At 41.7% G+C, this 18,868-nt stretch overlaps 1 protein-coding gene across 2 annotated transcripts in view; it reads left to right on the forward strand.

Annotated features, from left to right (window-relative positions):
• The window catches only part of ptch1 (patched 1), a 72,759-nt gene that overhangs the window by 10,755 nt on the left and 43,136 nt on the right, over positions 1-18,868 (forward strand). For both annotated transcript variants that reach the window (XM_084728707.1, XM_084728706.1), the window contains exons 3-4: positions 18,074-18,263; positions 18,626-18,695. In XM_084728707.1, the coding sequence (XP_084584833.1) occupies positions 18,074-18,263; positions 18,626-18,695 (260 nt within the window). The remainder of the gene's footprint in view (positions 1-18,073; positions 18,264-18,625; positions 18,696-18,868) is intronic.

The raw sequence follows: 18,868 nt of genomic DNA on the forward strand, positions 1-18,868 counted from the left end.
CTTGATGCATTAAAATGTCAAACTTTTAAGTCATGTGTTGCGAGTTTGATTTTATTTATCTGCAGCTGCTCACTTTCAGCCATCCTCATCAAAACTCAAGAAGTAGCCTAGTTTGGAAATAAACATATGACCCATTCAGGGGAGGATCTTTTTGTCTGGTTTGATTCATAATCTATTTTTGACTGAATTAATAGAAAGGGAGGCACAATTTTCAGTCTCTTGCTCCAGTTTATCTGAAATACAGTATTAAATATAACTGGCAATTAAGTGGTCTGCAGCCTTTTTATTTGGAAAAAAGTTGAAAGAATCCTACAGTCCCCTGCTTGTATGACAATAAAAAAATGAGGGGCAGGTGGAGTGATTCGCTGTATGTGGTGTTATGAATGTGATGACTCCAGCAGTGGAGAGCAGCCTCTCTGCTGCACCGTGAGCTCTGAGGAGAGACCTTGCTGTCCAACATGTGGAGCGGGCACAGAGTTTTTGAGGTGAAGCAGACTAAGCAGAGAGTTATGGTCTTCATCACAAAGTTGGTCAAAGTTGTCACATGCCACGGTGTGTCGCTCAGTCACTCTCATTTGTTACAGCTGATCTCTACTCTGCTCCATGAGTGTCTTAACATCTCTGGGTGATAGTTAAAAGTATTCATGTTTGCCTCGCAAATTCAATTTACTCAGACACTAAATCATGCTGATAACTGTTTTCGCTCTGTCAACTTCATGTTAATTGACATTTAGGAAATCAATTTTTGAGATTTATGAATCAATTTAGAATCTTCCATGAGATGCATCTAAGAATTGAGTACTTCCCCCACCCCTACTTAAAAAACGGTCCACCTGAAAAAGTCAGCATCAGTTGAAGAGTACGCTATATTTAGAGTATTTTCACCGCTTTACTTTGCTGCCACACAAACTTTTCTGATGGGAAACCACCGGTAGATAAGCCCAATGAATCTCTGATTTCAGCTTCTGAAATGTGACTATTTTTGGTGTCTTTAGTTCTCTATTACACTAAACTGAATATATTTCGGTTGTGGACACAACATGACATTTGAGGACATCATCCTGGGCTTTGGGAAATGGTTATCAACTTTTCTTACCATTTTCTGACATTTTATGGACTAAATAACTATGTGTGTAGTGATTCAAGTTGAAATGAGTTTATAGTTCCTCGCTTCATGGTCTGGACTTTGGTATAGGGCTATGGATTGTAGTCTCCAGGCTACAGGACGAGGGGCAGCCCCGGGTCCTGTTGTGCTTTCTTGGGGGACATAAGTGTAGGGGCCAGGGGCCATGGGGGTAGACCCCTGGGACCCCGAGGTCAACACGTAGAGGCCCCCACTATTTAAAACCTCACCTGATACTCACCCTGTGGCCGGGGTGGAGAGTGAAGACTCACAGCATAGGGGAGGAGGGGGAAGGTAGAAGTTGGGAGGAGTGGAAGAAATGGAGCAGAAGTCACAGCTGTCACCAGAGCGTTGTTTGTGCCGTGTATGTATCGTGTGTGTGCATCTGTGTATGGCTGTATCTTACGAGCCAGACGTTATTTGCAGAGCATGCATTCTCCTGCATTATGAATTTGAGTTTAACCTTTTGACATCTGTCCTCCAGCAGAGGGCAGTGAATCTGATATCATTTGTGCCTTAATCTCTGAATTACTGCATAATCATAACTCAATTTAATGCATTAGTACAAGTCATCAATCCTAATTTAATGACAGAATTTATATGGAGGCAAAGAGCAAGCAAATTCAAACTCATACTCCCTGAAAGTGCATGATTTATAGTCCTTCTGACTGAAAATCAACTGCCTTCAGTTTGTTCCTGATATCAACATGGTAACAGTTAAAATGGTGTAAATCCTGAGCCTGATTTAAGGTTTCAGATTCCAGTCTGATAGGACCAAACGTCTTTTTTTTTTTTTTCTAAAGCAGCTCCCTCCCTCCCTGCCGCATGTCTGTTTTGTATCTAGTGTGATTAAGAGCTGAGTTGACAGAGTTGGTGGTTGTTTTGTTGTTTTGCTGGTAATGGCAGTGGAGAAGGGAGCGGTATAATGTTAAGTGCATGCGGAAGAAGCCTTGACATCCTTTCTTGTGGATGAAGATGAGGAGGAGGAAGAGGAGGCGGAGGAGGAGGAGTGCCCTGAATGTGGCGTCTCCACTGAGAGGATTGTGGTTTGCATGATTGAATTATCCAGCTTTTGATGTGTATGGGAGCATTGATACATGCATGGATGCACGCACACACACACATGTTCACATATGCAGAGAGGCTTTCTGGAGGTTTTGGTTCTGTGAATGAGTAGGTGGTTGACCAGGACTGGCATTTCAGGCTATTTCGATGGGCCTCTTTTTCTTTTCCTTTTGCTATTTTCTCTTCATCATCTTCTTTTCATCTGTTTTCTTCCCTTCTTCTCCTTTTCTTCCACTCACACTCTACACTGAATAAAATAATTGTTTTTTAAAAAAAATACTTCAGTTAGTAACATGCAAATAAATTAAATGTTTTCAAATCAAGTTAACAGCCTAATAGCATGCTTTCAGTAAAAGTTTTTTTTTCTTAAAAACTTAGTGTGTTAGTTAATTATAAGTTAAATATAATTGATATAATTGGAAATGTTATACAGACTTAACGAAAGCTGATTTGGTTCTGTGACTTTATGAAAACTTAAACAAAACAATTAAACCAATTTGCGTGTACCATTTTATATATTAGATCCAAAGGTATTATTTTCTTGCAGTAGACTTGCCTTCTTTCATAGAAAATCTTGGACAGACATGGTTGCCTTGATGTCAGATGCACACTGATATCAATATGTGGGAATTGTGCATCCAAAGCATTTGTACTGCTGTACAAATTACCTTACCTAGACTTAAGGAAGCTCAGGCAAGCTGCAGGAGCACTACAGGAGTGCAAGGTGGGTGCAACATTGTAAATGGAGTCCTACACTGTAAATTGGTCAGCTGTTAATAACTGTCAGTTGTCTGTCAAGGTGATGCTAGGCCCGTTATCTAACAAAAACCCACACTCTGGAGGTGGAGTCACTGCCTGTCTTCTGCCAGACTCTATTAACATATTGCTCAATTTGACTGTTATAAACATCTTCTCCTTCTAAAGGATTATTAATGATTTCTTACAACTCATGATCAGACACATACTCATTCGGGGAACATTCTGCATTAATTTGAACTCTAATTAATCTGAACCAGGGAAACAAGAACAGTTATTTCAGGCTGGGATAGAAATTTTCCTTTCCTCTTCTCTGATAATGTGTCATGGCCATTTTGTGATAAATTACAGTAACAGATTTCTCCTTCAAGGGAATGGGGTGTAATTTCAAGTTGTTATAATCCACAAAGGTAGACTAGAGTAGAGTAGTAGAGTAGTCATCACTAAAGCAGGAAGCTGAATGACACTCATTAAAAATATTACTGCTGAAATATTCTTTTTACATTGTATCTCACACCGCTTTCATTTAGCAGCCGCAAGCAATCAAATACAGAAATGCACACACCCGCAATATTTTTTCCTAGTTTGCACAGAATATACTGTACAGAGTCATCTGGCTTACTCTCTCCATCTCTTTCACTCAGATGCAAGCACCCACACACAAATGTGAGCATGCACACACACAGACATACATGCACGTTTTTTTTTTCCAAACTGGACTCAATTAAGTTTGTGTTTATCAGTTCACTACAAACAGGATTAAATCTCTATAGAAGGAATAACATTCCAGCATGTTGTGTTAAACTTTACGAGTTGATGAAAAGTGCAGGCTAGCTGGTGAGGGATTTAGTGTGGGGAAACATTGCAGCCTGTGGTACTGTACACAGACTTACAGCGCTGTTTTCTCAAGCAAGCTCGCCCTCATTTGAAAGCACTTTTGTGTATATTAGCCCTACTTGGCGAAAAGTTAAATACGAAATAACTTTTAAAAAATTTGCTCGTTAACAGTGCCGTGTGTGTCCGTCCTTGTGTGTGCCTGTGTGTGTGCTCCCACTCCCATTCACAAACGACATCCTGAGATGCCTCCAAGCTCTCTGTTTACATTTTGCATTCTTTCAGGCGCTCTTATTCAAAAACCAGAGCCCTGCGAATGACCGACCACAGGAGACTGTGGAGAGAATTACCCTCCCCCTTCTAACTCCTTCTCTCCCTCCTTCTCTCCTCTATCCCTCTCTTTTCCTCTCTGCCAGAAAGGTCTCTCTCTTTACCCGAGCCCTCCCCTCCTACCTCACCCCTCCACCACTCCCCCGTCCCTGGCTGGAGAGAGTGGCCTCAGAATGCCAGATGTATTACAGAGTGAGCCACGGCAATGTAAACACTCAGCCCTGCCATGAGAGCAGGGTGGTCTGGCCTCCCTCCTTCCCTTCCCTCGCCTCCCCTACCCTCTTCCCCTTTCCTCTCTTCCCTCCCTCACAGCGCTGACTGCCAGAGGGGTGGAGAAAGTACAAAACAGCAGAGGGTTAGAGTGTGTGTGTGTGTGTGTGTGTGTGTGTGTGTGTTGAGGGGAAACGGTGCGAGGAAAGAAGCAGGAGTATAGTAGCGGTAGTGTGTTTGTGTTTTGGCTGCGGTGCCTACCGTACACCAGGAGAGAGATTGTGGTGTGGATTGATGCTTTTCAGACCGTGGCACAGCAGAGAAGTTTTCATGCAAACGTACTATAAACATCTCCAAATCGTGTGTGTTGTTGGAATTTTTCAGCCCCTCTGGCACACATGGGTTACGTACGTAGCCATATAGTTCATTGCAATTCCTACAGCGCAACGTCATAGAAATCTGGCAGGGACGGCAATTACACAAGTACCACACATGCACACGCGAGGCATAAAGATACAGAGATATAAAACGTTTCCTCTCGCTGATGATTGAGAGGGTTGGAGCTCCTGATTGAGTCAGTATGCGTCAGAGTGAAATAGTCTCCTGTACTGAGACCGCACTGCAAGTCTTACTCAAGCGAGAGGAGCACTGGGAAAACTTGTGACTTGTGACACAAGTTGTTGTGGTATTGAGTACTTTTTCTGTCACTGTCTCCCTGGTCTTCTGTTTGGACATGTAGATTTGTCTTTTTTGCCCTGCTCACAGCGAGTGCACACTTAAGCATATGCTTAGGTGAATTTACTGTAGGCCACATGAGGAATATCAGGGAAAAAGATGAGCATCTTCACACTGGATTAAGAAAAAAAAAACAAAAAACGTTTCAACCCAAGTATGCAACAATATACCGGCGCTGATGATAACAGAGATAACTTTTTTCAAATGAAACATTGACATCATATGATACTAAATATCATGTAAACAATCCAGCATCCTTTAAGCTGTTTGCTCTTAAATCACAGGTTTGCAGACTCCGTCTCCACCTCCATGTATTACTCTACATATTTTGTGTGGAATTCATTTGCCTAAACATGCCTAAAAAATAAAACACACAGTAAACAAAGATAAAGATTCATTTGGCTGATAGCATTAGTCTATCGCGATAGTATTGTTATTGTGAATTCTTTTGACCATGATAATCGTGCATTGAAAGTCTGACATTGTGACAGCCTCATTTCAGTCCCATGGGTCCTCATCAGGCAAATTGCCTAAAATGTTGCCTTTTTCAGTCCAAGTTTGAAAGTTTGAATTCCAGTGAATCCATTTTAAGGCTGAAACTTTGATCAGTATTTTTTATTTTAGGCTGCTCTTATCACAATTTTTATATGGATCAAATGTCTCAGTGTTAAGTGAAAGAGGTGGCTCAAAGTGATGAACCCACAGAGAATAAACTCTTCAGTGCTCAAGCATCTTTCAACATGCAGCTTTACTATTCTGATTCACTCTCACCGGTCTTACTGGCATTGTTTTCAGCAAACAAGCTTTAAGTAAATATGTAAAACCCACAGTCTGTTATCTGCTCATCATGAAACGGAAGACAAAATTAGTAACGAGCTGGTGAACGTGCAACATTTAACAGCTAAAGAGCCAGATGTTTCTGTTAGGGGTTGGCAGAGAGCGAAACACAACCTAAAGAACCAGTGTGTAGGATTTAGTGGCATCTAGCTGTGAACTTCCAACTGCAAACACCTCGTTTCACCCTCCCCTTCCAAGCACGTAGGAGAACATATGGTGGTGGAAGGTCGAATCTAGAGCCAGTGTTTGATTTGTCCATTCTGAGCTACTGTAGAAACATGGCAGTGCAACATGGCAGCTTATGTGAAAGAGGATCCATGTCCTCAGTAGATATAAATGGCTCATTCTAAGGTAACAAAAGTACAAAAATTCTTTTTTTGGGATGATTATACACTAATGAAAACATGCCAGGCAATAAATTCTGGCAATAAACTCCTGTAAATCTTACACACTGGACCTTTAGAGGAGAGTGACTGTTGGAATTGCATTTGTCACATCGCTAAACAAATAAGCAACTGTTTTCTAACATGTTCACCATATGAACTTTATATGTCAGTGTTGTGTTTACAGCTTTTTGCCATGTCCTCGATGCATCAGAACAGTGTTGCAGGATGTGTTGTCAAGTTAAAAAAAAAGTGTTAAAGAAACTAATGTACCGATTAAAGTATTGTCTTGGCAGGGACACAAATATTGATAATTTTCATACCCAGCCCAAGTGACCATGGAAAAGTGGAAACTGGAAAAAAAAAACACTTTCTTTTTGTCTTTTCTTCCATTTCTTCCATTCAAACTCTCAGTTTCTGTCTCTGCGTCCTCTATTCCACACTTTGGAATGTGTGATTTTGGGATACCTGGAATCATGGGCCATCTTTCCAGGAAATGACAGAGAGATGGCTGGTTGAGATTGGCTGCTCAGGCTCATGTCATGGTCTGTTATGGCTGGGCTGTGGGCCAATCACAGGGCAGTAAAATGCAGCGGGGGAGATCACTCACCTGGCTTGCATTGGACAGGCACTGACAGGAGACAGAGGATGAGATTGTTTTTTGTTGTAACAGTGCCGGAGTTGATTGAAGAGTTGTAATTGTTTTTTTTTTTCACGTGTTTTATTGTTTTAACTCTTTTGGATCACTTGCAATGGCTTTAGCATCAAATCTCAGATGTCTCACGCACTGATTGATACATCCTGCCTGATGCTTTGGGTATTTTTAATTGAACCGCTGCCCACATGCACACACATGCTACAAATGCAGACTTTCTGTCAGCATTTTCTTCCCCTACTACTCTTTCCACTGCTCTGTGAATCCATTGGCACTGAATAGGACTTTTTTTTTTGGGGTGGAGGTGGGGGGTTGGGAGGGGAGAGTGGGACCTGAATGAAGGCAGCAACGTGGAAGAATCTGCCCATTGAGGAGTGTGTGAATGTACACCTCGGGCCCAGGGGAAGCTGCATTGGGAGCCAGCCGACTGCTAAATACACCCATTTTAGGGGCTGCAGGGGCCGGACAGGTGATTAGCATAATCAGGGGCGAGGGGAGCCATACATATGGTAATACTGGAGTTGAGGGGGTGAGGGTTGGTGGTATGGGTGGGGGTTCAGAGAGGAGAGTAGAGGAGAGGAAGGGGGTGGGAAGGCAGGGGTTGGCAGCTGGGGTGTCACATTTGTGTCAGGGGTCGGGGTGCTCGGGGGGTGTCTCGCTGCATGAGGAGACACTCGGCTACAGCTGCACGTCAGAGCACCTCCACCTCCTCTCTGGTTCTTATCACTTCTCTCTTTTCTGTCACCCTCTCACTTCTTTCCTTGTCTTTCATGGTCACCCACCCTCTACCTTGCTTGTTATACCCGTCCTCTGTGTGGCAGCCCCCTCCTCTCTGAGAAAGCTGAAAGGACAAAGTGGGGTGGGGGGACCAAGAGAGTGAGGGGGGCTCACCATGGGTCAGATAGGGTCTCCGCTCTCAGTGAGGCCTTTCATCACATATTTGTGGCTGTGTGCACACCTGCATTGCAGAGCTCACATTCAAAACTACTACTACTACTTTGCATACTGTTTTGTATGCTGCTACAACTAGTACTGCTAGTGCTCGTATTCCTGCAACTACAGTAGCTGTGTTTACATGGACCGTGATATTCCACGACTAATCAGAATAATAGTCAAACCAGAATAAAAATGCCTTGTGTAAACACCTCTGTCGGAAAAGACTGGCCCAATCTGGCTGGATCAGAAGGAATTTTTAATCAATTTGAGAGGGGTGGTGTAAACTTTTTGAAAAAAATAATAACTATGTAAATGCTTTTTCAGATTGTTTCTCTCGGGTTGGAATAAGCATATTCTTTCTGCGCATGCTGAAATCTGAAAAGATATAGATACAATAATATCGTATCCAGGATACTATGTGACTATTACTGGGAAAAAAACACACCTTTCTCTTCTTTGTTTACTTGCGGTTGGTTGCATTTCCAGCAGATTAGACACTGCACAGTGGGTGGAACCGGTTTGCAAATGTCGAAAAGTTAGATTCTGCTTTAGCATATGTAAACACACATATTTTATGGGATCATTTAACTTAGCATCTGTGTGAAAAGTGAAGTTGGAATTTCTTTTCATAACAATTTCAATTGGAATGAAGAAATATTGTCAGTATAAATGTAGGTAGTGAGAGAGAGAGGGTTCATTTTTTGATGAGGGGCAGCAAAATGATTGAAATTCGTAGTGTAAAATCTCAAATCTGTCACACGACTTCATATATTTCAGCAGAAACAGATTCAGTAGTGAAATGTCTTCAGTTTAAGAGGAATAAGGTGGAGCACTTGCATATGGTGGATATGGCAAGGCAACATTAAGACTGAGTTAGAACACTGACAACAAATGATCAAACCTAAAAAAGGCTAAATGGGGAGACAAGTTGTTGCCGTGTTTTGCAAGGTTTTGTGGTTTTGATAGAGGGAGAAAAGTGGATGCGGGCGGTGAAGTCACACTTTTGCTCTTCTACTAATGCAATCCAGCAGACGATAAAAGGCTTGAGATATTATTTTGATTCCAGAGAAGTTAGTTAATTTACTCATAAATCAAAAGACAATTTTTTTTAAACAATTCAAGCTGATTGTTTCTTTCAAAAGTTGTTACTTTGACAGAAAACTGTGGCTCATTGAATTGTGTTGCCTAGCTATTGTTAAATATTTTCAATCATAGTAAGAAGTGATTCATGCATCTCCTCAGTTGGTGACAGAGCTTCAAGTGTGTTGATCAAGATGTAGCAACGAAAATCCTAGGAACAAAGATTGAGGGACGGACACAGAGTGTCAGCAGATGGTGGAAGGTGGAAGCAGACGAAATGGTGGAGGAAGACAACAGGTGGGTTCCTCTCAGTGATCAAAGCTGTGTCAGGTGATTGGCAGGAGCAGCTGAGAAGGAGACGAGCAGGAAGGAGGAGAAAAGAGGAGGTGGTGACGTGAGGTGGGAAGTTACCGTGGGAAACTGTACCTGAACTGACGGAGCGGTAGCACGGACCTAGCATGGTCAAATGAGAGATGTTTGTGAGAATAATGCAACCATGATTTGTCATAACACAAATGCATCTTCAGTTTATCTTCTGTTCTTCTTTCACATCTAAAGCTTCTGAGTAACTTGTAAATGGGTCTAATATAAGCAGCTTTGTCTTAAGGATTCCTACATATTTGATTTTTATGTGAATATACTTCACAAATTCAACCAAAACCTGCAACTCGACTTGGATTTTAACACCAATGACTTGTGACTTCACCTGGAATTGAGCCAAACATAGTTGAGACCTACTCCTTAAGCCTAAAGATTAAAAGTATGTTAGTTAAAATGTGTGTAATGAATCAGTTAATTTCTTGAAAGAATGATGAATGATGAAGTTGGGGACATACTGTGGGAAACCATACCAGGAGCAGCTGTGTCTGATTTTCCATATGAAGCCCCTGATTTCAGCTTATTGTGTACGTGGATATGATGACACATCTGTTTTAACAGTTATATCATCTAAAAACAGTCATGAAAATACACATGTGAATAAGGAGCATGTTGATTTTTTCATCAGCATTTCCGTCACGTGGCATCTCATGCAGTCAGGTGTCACTTCCCGTGTTCTAGCAATAGTTTGGATTATTTTGATATAAGAAATCAGCACCAGTTTAGGTGTACGCTATATTTGATTTTTTTTTTCATCACTTTGCTTGTACACAGCTTTCTCTGATGCAGACCAAACTCCTCAGGTGAAATCAGTCAGTTTACCTCATTGAACATGAGAGTTGCTGGTTTACCGCTGCCTGTCTGTTATTGTGTGACTTCAGTGGATCTGAACTAGGTTTTAAAACACCAAAGTCACACAATAACAGAAATGAGCTAACAGATGGAGACAGCTTTGGACCAGAAGCTCCCATGATCTATGAGGTAAAATTACTAATTTTGCCTATGGAGTTTGGTTGGTTAGTGGGGCTGGGCGATTGGACGATTATATTGTCTTTTGACAATGGGATGGGATCCATCGCTGATTGCCTTTTTTGGCCGATCTTTAGGGCAATATTTGTCATTTTATTCTGCTAATGTAACAGTCTGCAGAGTGACAGCCTCTGCTCTGCACCGCTCTGGAAAATAAGTGGGAGAACATGTAATTTCTGGGCACTATGTGAGTTTATTTTGTCTATTGGATGTAGTGAACGCACGCAGCATGCGTAACATACTGAATTCACTTGTGCACATCTCTCAGCTGAGACCCGAGAGGATGGCAGGAGGTGGGAGGGGGGACAAAGGTAGCACCAATCGCCGATGGATGGGCCAACGATGATAGTGTGGAAAATTTTAACATATCGCCCAACTCTTCTAGTTGGTAAGATTGAAAATTTTGCTCTTAAAGATGGTGTCTCGTCAGAAAAGCTGTCTAACTGCAAAGTAAAGTGCATAACTGGGGACATTCTTATCTTGACGGCATCCACTGTAACTAACATTGATAAATACCTCATAGAGCCCCATGTCTATAATCGATAATAAATGTATTTCTCATGCAAAACAAACATTTGCGTCAAAGTGTATTGTCTTCACAAGTTGCTTCCTTGTTGTATCTTTTGGCTGTTTTTGTAGTTTTAGAGAATGTTTTTCCAGACCACATCCTCATGTAGGTGTCCTCTTTATTCCTCCTGCAGTATGGGGGCCTCAGGGTATGGGAGGTCGCTATAGACTTGGTGGCAGAGAGATGACCTGGTTTTGGGGGGCTTCCTCCTCGCCACAGGGGGTCCCTGCTGAGAGGGGGCCTAATCCAGCTAATCCTCTCCCTGCACACACACACAAGCGCACACACACAAAGATGTGTTTAGCCACATGCACATACGTACAGTATATTCACGTATACGCACACACAAAAACGATCCCTTTAGCATCTTAAAGCGAGATCAGATATTTTCTGCTGGTCTGCTGGTGGAAATTACAGGGGCTTCAAACCGAGGACTTGCTGGAATGTTTATTAATATATGTGCGAATTTATTCTTGTAGTTGCACTATCATTCTTGTTTCTGTTGGTGGGTGGTGTAATTTTTGTACAGTGTGAGTAATGTGTGTGTATGTGTGTTTTTAGTACCAGCATCACACTGGAGAGTTGTAGGAGTTGTTTTTGCCACTGGTGGTGCGTGTTTTCCTTCAAAGTGCGGGATGCTTCCGTTGTCAGGCGTGAGAGATGTGCAGGGGTGGGGCTTTGCTGTTGTGTATTGCATGGAAAAGAGAGAAAGTTGGCGAGGGGAAAAGGGGGGTGGGCTGGCTTTGACAGAGGGGCCGGGCTGATTGCCATCATGATCTGGCCAATCACAGAGTAGAGCTGAATAGAGCAAAGAGAGAGAAAATGAGAGTATAAAGAGGAGGGGGAGTTCAGAGCTGAAAGGAGGGGAGGGGGTGATGTCAGTTCCTTAGAAACCTACTTTCTCTCTTTTCGTCCCCGCCGCCCCCCATTCCCCTAGTTTGAGAATAGGGGGGACCAGGGGTTAATGTTATGCAACACACTGAATACCCACACTGAGCGCTCCAATACAGTGACACACATAGTCTTCTTCTCTTCTCCTCTTCTTCAATTCTGTGTAGGTCTGTTTTTAAGAACAGCTTAGTTTAAAAGTGTTCTTGATCTTTTACCAAGCATTAGTAACTAGGGCTGTGCATCTTTTAAAAAAAACATAATAGCAGTACGAATAACAATTCCTGTAAAGTAATACCAATACGAGTAGAGTACTTAAATTTGATACCCTTTTTTCTATTTCATTCCCATTGTGAGTGGGAGCATTCCTGAAATAATCCTGGTACAGCCATTTCAAATGTCGTCAAATCTGTCAAACACCACAGACTGTATGGGTTGTTGCTGTTGCAATCACATGTTGCATTAAAGTGATAGTTTGCTTCTCCAAACTGGGGTTAAGTTGACTGGCAGAGAAGAATACCAGCACAGAAGGACGGGGTCATCAGTAAAACATATTTAAACTACTTAAAAAAGGTTGACCCGAAAACTCAATATCAGTTAAAGTGTGTCACTTTATAATGTTTTCACCGCTTTAATTTGCTGTTAGACAGTCCTTTCCAAAGGACTCATTCCTGGTAATAACTCTTATGCAAGCATAACACAGAGACACAGATATAACACATGTACACAGGTGGCAGTACACATCAACTCCTTGCATGGCTGTGAATTAAGAGAAGGCTGAGAGGAGGACTGACATCATGGATCACATAATTGATTTAGGGCTACAGCGATTAACTTGAAGATTATTTTCTTCATGATTTGATAATTTGTTTGCTCTGTGCCCATCATGAACTGCCAGACTCCAAGTTGACATATTCAAATTGCCATATTGTCCAAAACCTTATGTACTTAGGTAATTAATTTTCTAATAATGTCAGAAATCAGAGAAAACCAGAACAACTTTACTTTGATATATTGATCAACTCAAAGAATTTCAAAAAAGATGAAAGAGAGACACCAAATGCTGTGGAAGCCACTCAGGGTGCTGTCATCAGCTGTAAATTGGTTTATCAATTTAGGACACAAATGTTGCTTTTGTTAATTGATATCATTCAAGTCATATATTAACTTTACAACTTTCTGAATGTGAGAATGTTTAAGAATTTCATGTTTTTTTCTATCAGCTTTATGTCCCTTTAAGTTTAATTTGGGTTTTTTTGGGCTGTTGTAGAGCATTTGCCCATTTAAGGCCTGACTTTTGGCTGTGGTAACATCAGATGATTGATGATTGATGAGTGGGTTGTGGAGGCCATTCTTGAAAATAAAATCCTCTCAAATCGGGGATCTGTGGTCTAATGTTGTGACGGTCCTTGGGCACGTTTCCACTGGAAGAACTTTCCCCAGGGACAAGGAACCTTTAGATGTATTTCCACCACAGGGACCAGGGTCTAAATTAAATTCTGGGGACATTATTTCATCCCCCAAAAGTCTCTGCTTGAGGTTAGTGCTTTCCAAAAGTGCAGTAACTTGGGACATGCAGCAGTCAACATTTCTGATTGGTAATCATTTTTTTGGTCATTGCGCGTCGACACATCAACATGGAGTTACAGAAGACACCAAGTCCAGGCCTTTGTAGTTGTATGGTCACATGCAAAAGTGACGTGTAAAACTGCACTTTTTCGTATGTCAAAAGACAAATTTTGTTGGATTAATTTGCCTAATCATTGCGGGTCTTTAGACCATGGTGGAAATGCAGTCGATGGCGGCCTGAAGGAATCTCTTAGCTCCTTAAAAAGTCATTCCTGGGACTAAAACTTCCAGGTGCTTTGGATGGAAACATGGATCTTGACATGAATAAGTTTGGCAACCAGTGATCTACATAAATACACCGAAAGAATAATCAACGATCAAAGTAAATTTGTTGAAAGAGAAGAAGAGAGTGATGCAGAAAGGGTGGATTAAGGAAGAGAAAGGATGGAAGTGGGAGAGCTGGTATGGGAAGCATTTGAAAGTCAGTGACACTTTGTTTTAGGTCACAGCAGCTGAGCCCAGAGCGGGACACCTTCAAGATATCAACACATGCTGGGGTCAACCAGTTTTCTTAGGAGAAGGAATATGGGAATATGTGTCATTGAAGAAACACAGCTGTGTGTACACACACACTCACATGCTCGCATGTACGCCAGTGCGCTCACACACACTCGCACACATTTTCTTGGTCCAGCTGGGGTGTTAATTTCACCCCGAGGCTGTGTGAGTGTTGACCCCAAAACGCTGTAACCTCGTGAAGTGTGGAATTCTCTAAGCCCGAGGCCGTGATGTGCTGTTTCCTGTAGAGAGGGAGAGTGCATTCCTTCGACTTGTCCCGTTCCTCGCTGCTCGCTGTAAACCCAAGGTCTTTGGGTGGCAGTCCACAACTTGGAATGTGTTCAAAATAGACAGTGAGTTCTTTCTACGCTCGTCCCTCTCGTCTTTTTTTTTTTTTTCAGTCGGACCTTTCCTCATCTCCTTGCACAAATAGAAACCAGGCTTCTTATGGGTGCTGGAAATCCTTGAAAAGACTTGAAATTTTAATGAAAGGTTTTAAAAGTGCTTGGACTTTGGATAGAGTGCTTGAAACTGCTTGAAACTGTAATTGCATTGCTTTAATTATACATTTCTGTTTGACTGAATAAATCACTTCTTAGATAAATAAACCAAGTAAGTCAGAGAGTGGACTACACTTTTGATGTGTGCCCTCTGACTGGGCAGTCAGTAGGAAGCGAACAGACCACAACATGATGGGAATAAAAAATAGGCTTGAAAATAAAAAAATCAAGAAAGAAATTGTTTGACTGATTGTTTTATATTGGCTTAGCTCATCCATACAGGATGCAAAGTCTTCTTATAGACACGTGACACATTTGGAAACATGAAACTTTGTTATATTTCCCTTTAATTAGTCACCCCTCTGTAGAATGATATCGCAAAGCCTAATTTTGGTAAATAGCACAAGAATATCTCATTTAAACAGATGAAGAGATGACAAAAGGCCTGATAATTTTGAGCATATGTATATAAATATGCTGTTTACTACAGCTGTAAGGTGCTTGAAAATAGGGTTGGGTGATATGGACGAAATCACTGAAAATAACAGTTATTTTTATTATCAGTTTAATCTGTTGATCATTTTCTAGATTAATTGACTAGTTGTTTAATCCATAAAATGTCATGATGAAAAATGCATCACTTTACTGTACTGCAGCCTTTAAAACCAGGAAACGACAACACTTGTGCTGTATCACAATACAACCATATAATATATAAGCCCAAGCCCAGTCCTATTGGAAAAGCTTAAAAAAATGCTTGAAAAATGCTTGAATTTGACTTTGGATAAACTGTAGTAACCCAGAGCGAATGAAAATGGATGCACCTCTTTCTCCCTGCCTCTGTTCCCATTTTTCCCCCTGGCAGAGCACTTTAACCAAGCCTCAGGGCTTGCTTTGCCTCTGAGCTCTGAGTGTACCAGACAAGTCGACTTGTTAGTGCACTGTCAGTGTGTGTAGGGTCTAAATCAGTTCCATGCGTGCTCTCTTTTGCAGGGAGGGCTGGTGTAACGTAGCCGTGTAGCTGCTGGCCTAGTGGTGGAAAGCATGTCGCTCCGGTTAGCCTGGGCCTGCTATTAATGATGAGTATTATAAACATGCCTTCAGACAGGATCAGATGGGAATGCTGTTTGGGTCCAGAAAAAAAGAAATCAAGTGTGTTTTCCTAATGCCCCAAGACATGGCCCCCTCCCTCCCCGTTCCATTGGTCTGACTGGGTGGTCCGGCTCAGCAGAACAGGCATGCTTATGTTCAACTTTAATGCCATTACAATGGGCTGAAAATATTCAATCTATGCCTGCTGTTGCACGAATTGAGCGGAATTGTTAAATTGGATTAAGGCATAATAAAATGTTACAGATTTTTCACACAGTCGGCTCTCTCACTGGGCATTTTTTGTGTGTGTGTGTGTCTGAGCTGGTGAAAGAGGATGACTATAAAGATTTCATTGAGCGTTCAGTCGCTGACGATGGAAGCGCTCAAATCCTCTGCTCAGAAATCAAACATAGATACGCTGAACTGAAGGATGCACTTGCTGCATGCATCATGCAAAAAGATGCACATTACATTATGTTTTGTCTTTCATTTGTTTAATCTTGTGTTTGACTCTGATTTTGTGGCTTTGCCCATGCTTGCATGACTGCAATCGCCTGCATTTGTTCGTGTGTGATTGTGAGGAGAGACTTTGCCAGACTCGCCTTGGCTGTACTGGGGTGGAGCAGGGCAGCTAAAGGGCCTGAAAGGCTGCTTTTGTAGCTCGGGCTAGCTGAGAGCTCAGAGCGCACGCACAGGGCTTAGTCCCACCACGATACTGGGAGCAAAGCCTGGAAGAGAGAGCCTCCCTCTCTTTATCAAACACACACACACACACACACACACACGTACTGTCACACACACATATGCAGTCAATGTGGTCTGGCGCTGCTGACTTGTTAGCAAATTTGAGTAGAAACGTTGAGCTTGTTTTAGTGAGATGTGGATTTGTTGGAGTGATGTTACTCCTCTGGATTCAAAGGGGTTGGGATGTTTGGTACAAGCTCACTGTGAGCAAAGCATTTTTGTTCGAGATACAAGTCCGATAGTGTCGTGGCTGGGCTGAGATGTCTTTGGGTTTGCTCCGCGCGCAGGATCATTTTTTGAGCCACAGATGTTTGAGCACATGATGCTGCTTGTGAGTGTGTTGGAGTGGTGCTGCTGTGTTCAGGCCGTCTCACCTTCTGTCAGCGTTGCAAAGATATTTGTATCTGCAACAGGGCTGGGCAAAAAAGTTTTTCAACCACCCATCAGCTCAACAGGAGTTTGTGTATGTCCCCAAGTTTCAGCTAGGCCGTGAGCATCAAGGTCACTACGTATAATAAATAAACAAAATAAACTTGTTCTTACACTTAATGTTGTTAATCAACAGTAAAATACAACCACCCTCATTAATGCCCCCTTTTATGTTTAAGAATATGCATCAGTTTCAAACAATGTGACCGTCACTGCCCGCATACACAAAAGCGTAGAAGAGTAGTCAAAAGCTTCTGACAACAAAACAACATGGCGACGCCAGAGGAGCGTATAATAATGTACCTCTTGAGAAAGAGGCAAAAGTAGCTGGGTGTTGTAGACGGCGGTTGTCTGTACGGCTATTTAATTTCCAATACGAAAGACTTATAGAACTGCTTCGTTGTCCTGTGGTTGTGTCTCCCTTGAATTATTGGCAGCACTGCTATACCGCCGCCATGACCGCCATTCGCATTGCTCCATTTCATCCATATCTGTAAACTTTCAGAAAATGTGCAGAAATTTGTATGAAATGATTACAGGGTACAAACAGAACGCTCTGTCCGTATCCAAATGCATATCTAACATTTAGCATATGAATGTTTAATCAACTCATCGTAAAACACACTTCAGTCGAACTCGGCAGAAAAACCACATAACTTTAAGACTCACAAAAATCGTCTTTGTTTGTCTTTTCAGTTTTCCAACAGTCACCGACTCTGGCTTAGTCGAAACAAATCCATGATTCTCTAAGTTAGACATAGAGGTATTCTGGCTCCACAGGCTGTTTTCACTTGTTATTTGGAGGCAGACCATTAAATAAGTATTATGAAATGACAAAAATGATCTTTGCCCCTGCTCACTCAGTTGGTAGAGCTTGCGCCCCATGTTCTGAGGCTGTCAGGCTGTGGATTTGACTCCAGCATGTGGCCCTTTGCTGCATGCAATCTTCTATTCTCTCTCCCCTTTTCCTGTCCTCACTTCAGCTGTCCCACCAATTAAAGGCTTTAAAGCAGATGACAGATATGTGACCCTTGGGTCCTCTCTGTCATTTTCAACTGAAGTAAATTTAGTTTTAAGACATATATTCAAGGCCAGCACAATGTAGTCTAATCATTTCTTGATTGAGAGGGTCTTATATGGCATGTTCCCCCATTTTTCGTTTTTCTTTTATCACTGATCTGTAACTTTCTTTAGCTGAGCTGTTGAAAGTGAAAATTTACGGCAAATCTGTTAAATCTGAAAATAATGAACCTTTAATGCAATTAATTGATCTAATGAATGATCCAGTGTAAATGCATACAGTAAGAATGTGTTTGGATATTTGGACAGATGGTTTTTCAATATGTTTTAACACATTTGTTCTTCTTTGTCCAGTTGGTGGGCGTGTGAACCAGGAACTGAAATACACACGACAGAAGATAGGTGAAGAGGCCATGTTCAACCCTCAGCTGATGATCCAGACGCCGCGGGAGGAGGGAGCCAACGTTCTAACAGTGGAGGCGCTCCTGCAGCACCTGGAGTCAGCTATCCGAGCCAGCAGAGTTTATGTTTACCTTTATAACAGGTAACTAACTCTTCCATATCTACCTGTGTGAAAATTTAGGCTTACAATAATTTTACTCTTTTCACAGACTTAAATATCATAACTTCTGAGTTAGTACATTCTGTTTTTGTTGTATTGCATTGTACTCGGCTATATAATCAGCTGTGTCTGATATTCTGTTCATCTCATCTACTCTATGTCTATGTATGTAGCATAACACACATATAAAGCATACCCCATGTATTCAGTTTATTTTGGCGAGCAGTACTTCATAATGATTAAAGATTTGTTAACATTTATTACCATTCTTTGATCAGTCTAGCCTAAAAGGCTCATGGTGTTATATAACAACTGACCAGAAACTCTTTTGTTCTCCTTTTCAGACAATGGAAATTAGAAGACTTATGCTACAAATCAGGAGAACTAGTCACAGAAACTCATTTTATGGATCAGGTAAGACGTTTATTCTCTGGATCCCATTGAAACATTATCAGTACAATTGGTATATTTTCATCTCAGATTAGGCTTGGGCAGTATACATTTTTACATACCTTCATACCCTCTTCACATTTTACCAGGGCATACGGTATTAGGCGGTATTTGTTTAAAACAGCTCAGTCACACTG

This window comes from Lutjanus erythropterus, chromosome 10 (genome assembly GCF_056507025.1).
Source record: "Lutjanus erythropterus isolate fLutEry1 chromosome 10, fLutEry1.hap2, whole genome shotgun sequence".
NCBI classification, from domain to species: domain Eukaryota; kingdom Metazoa; phylum Chordata; class Actinopteri; order Lutjaniformes; family Lutjanidae; genus Lutjanus; species Lutjanus erythropterus.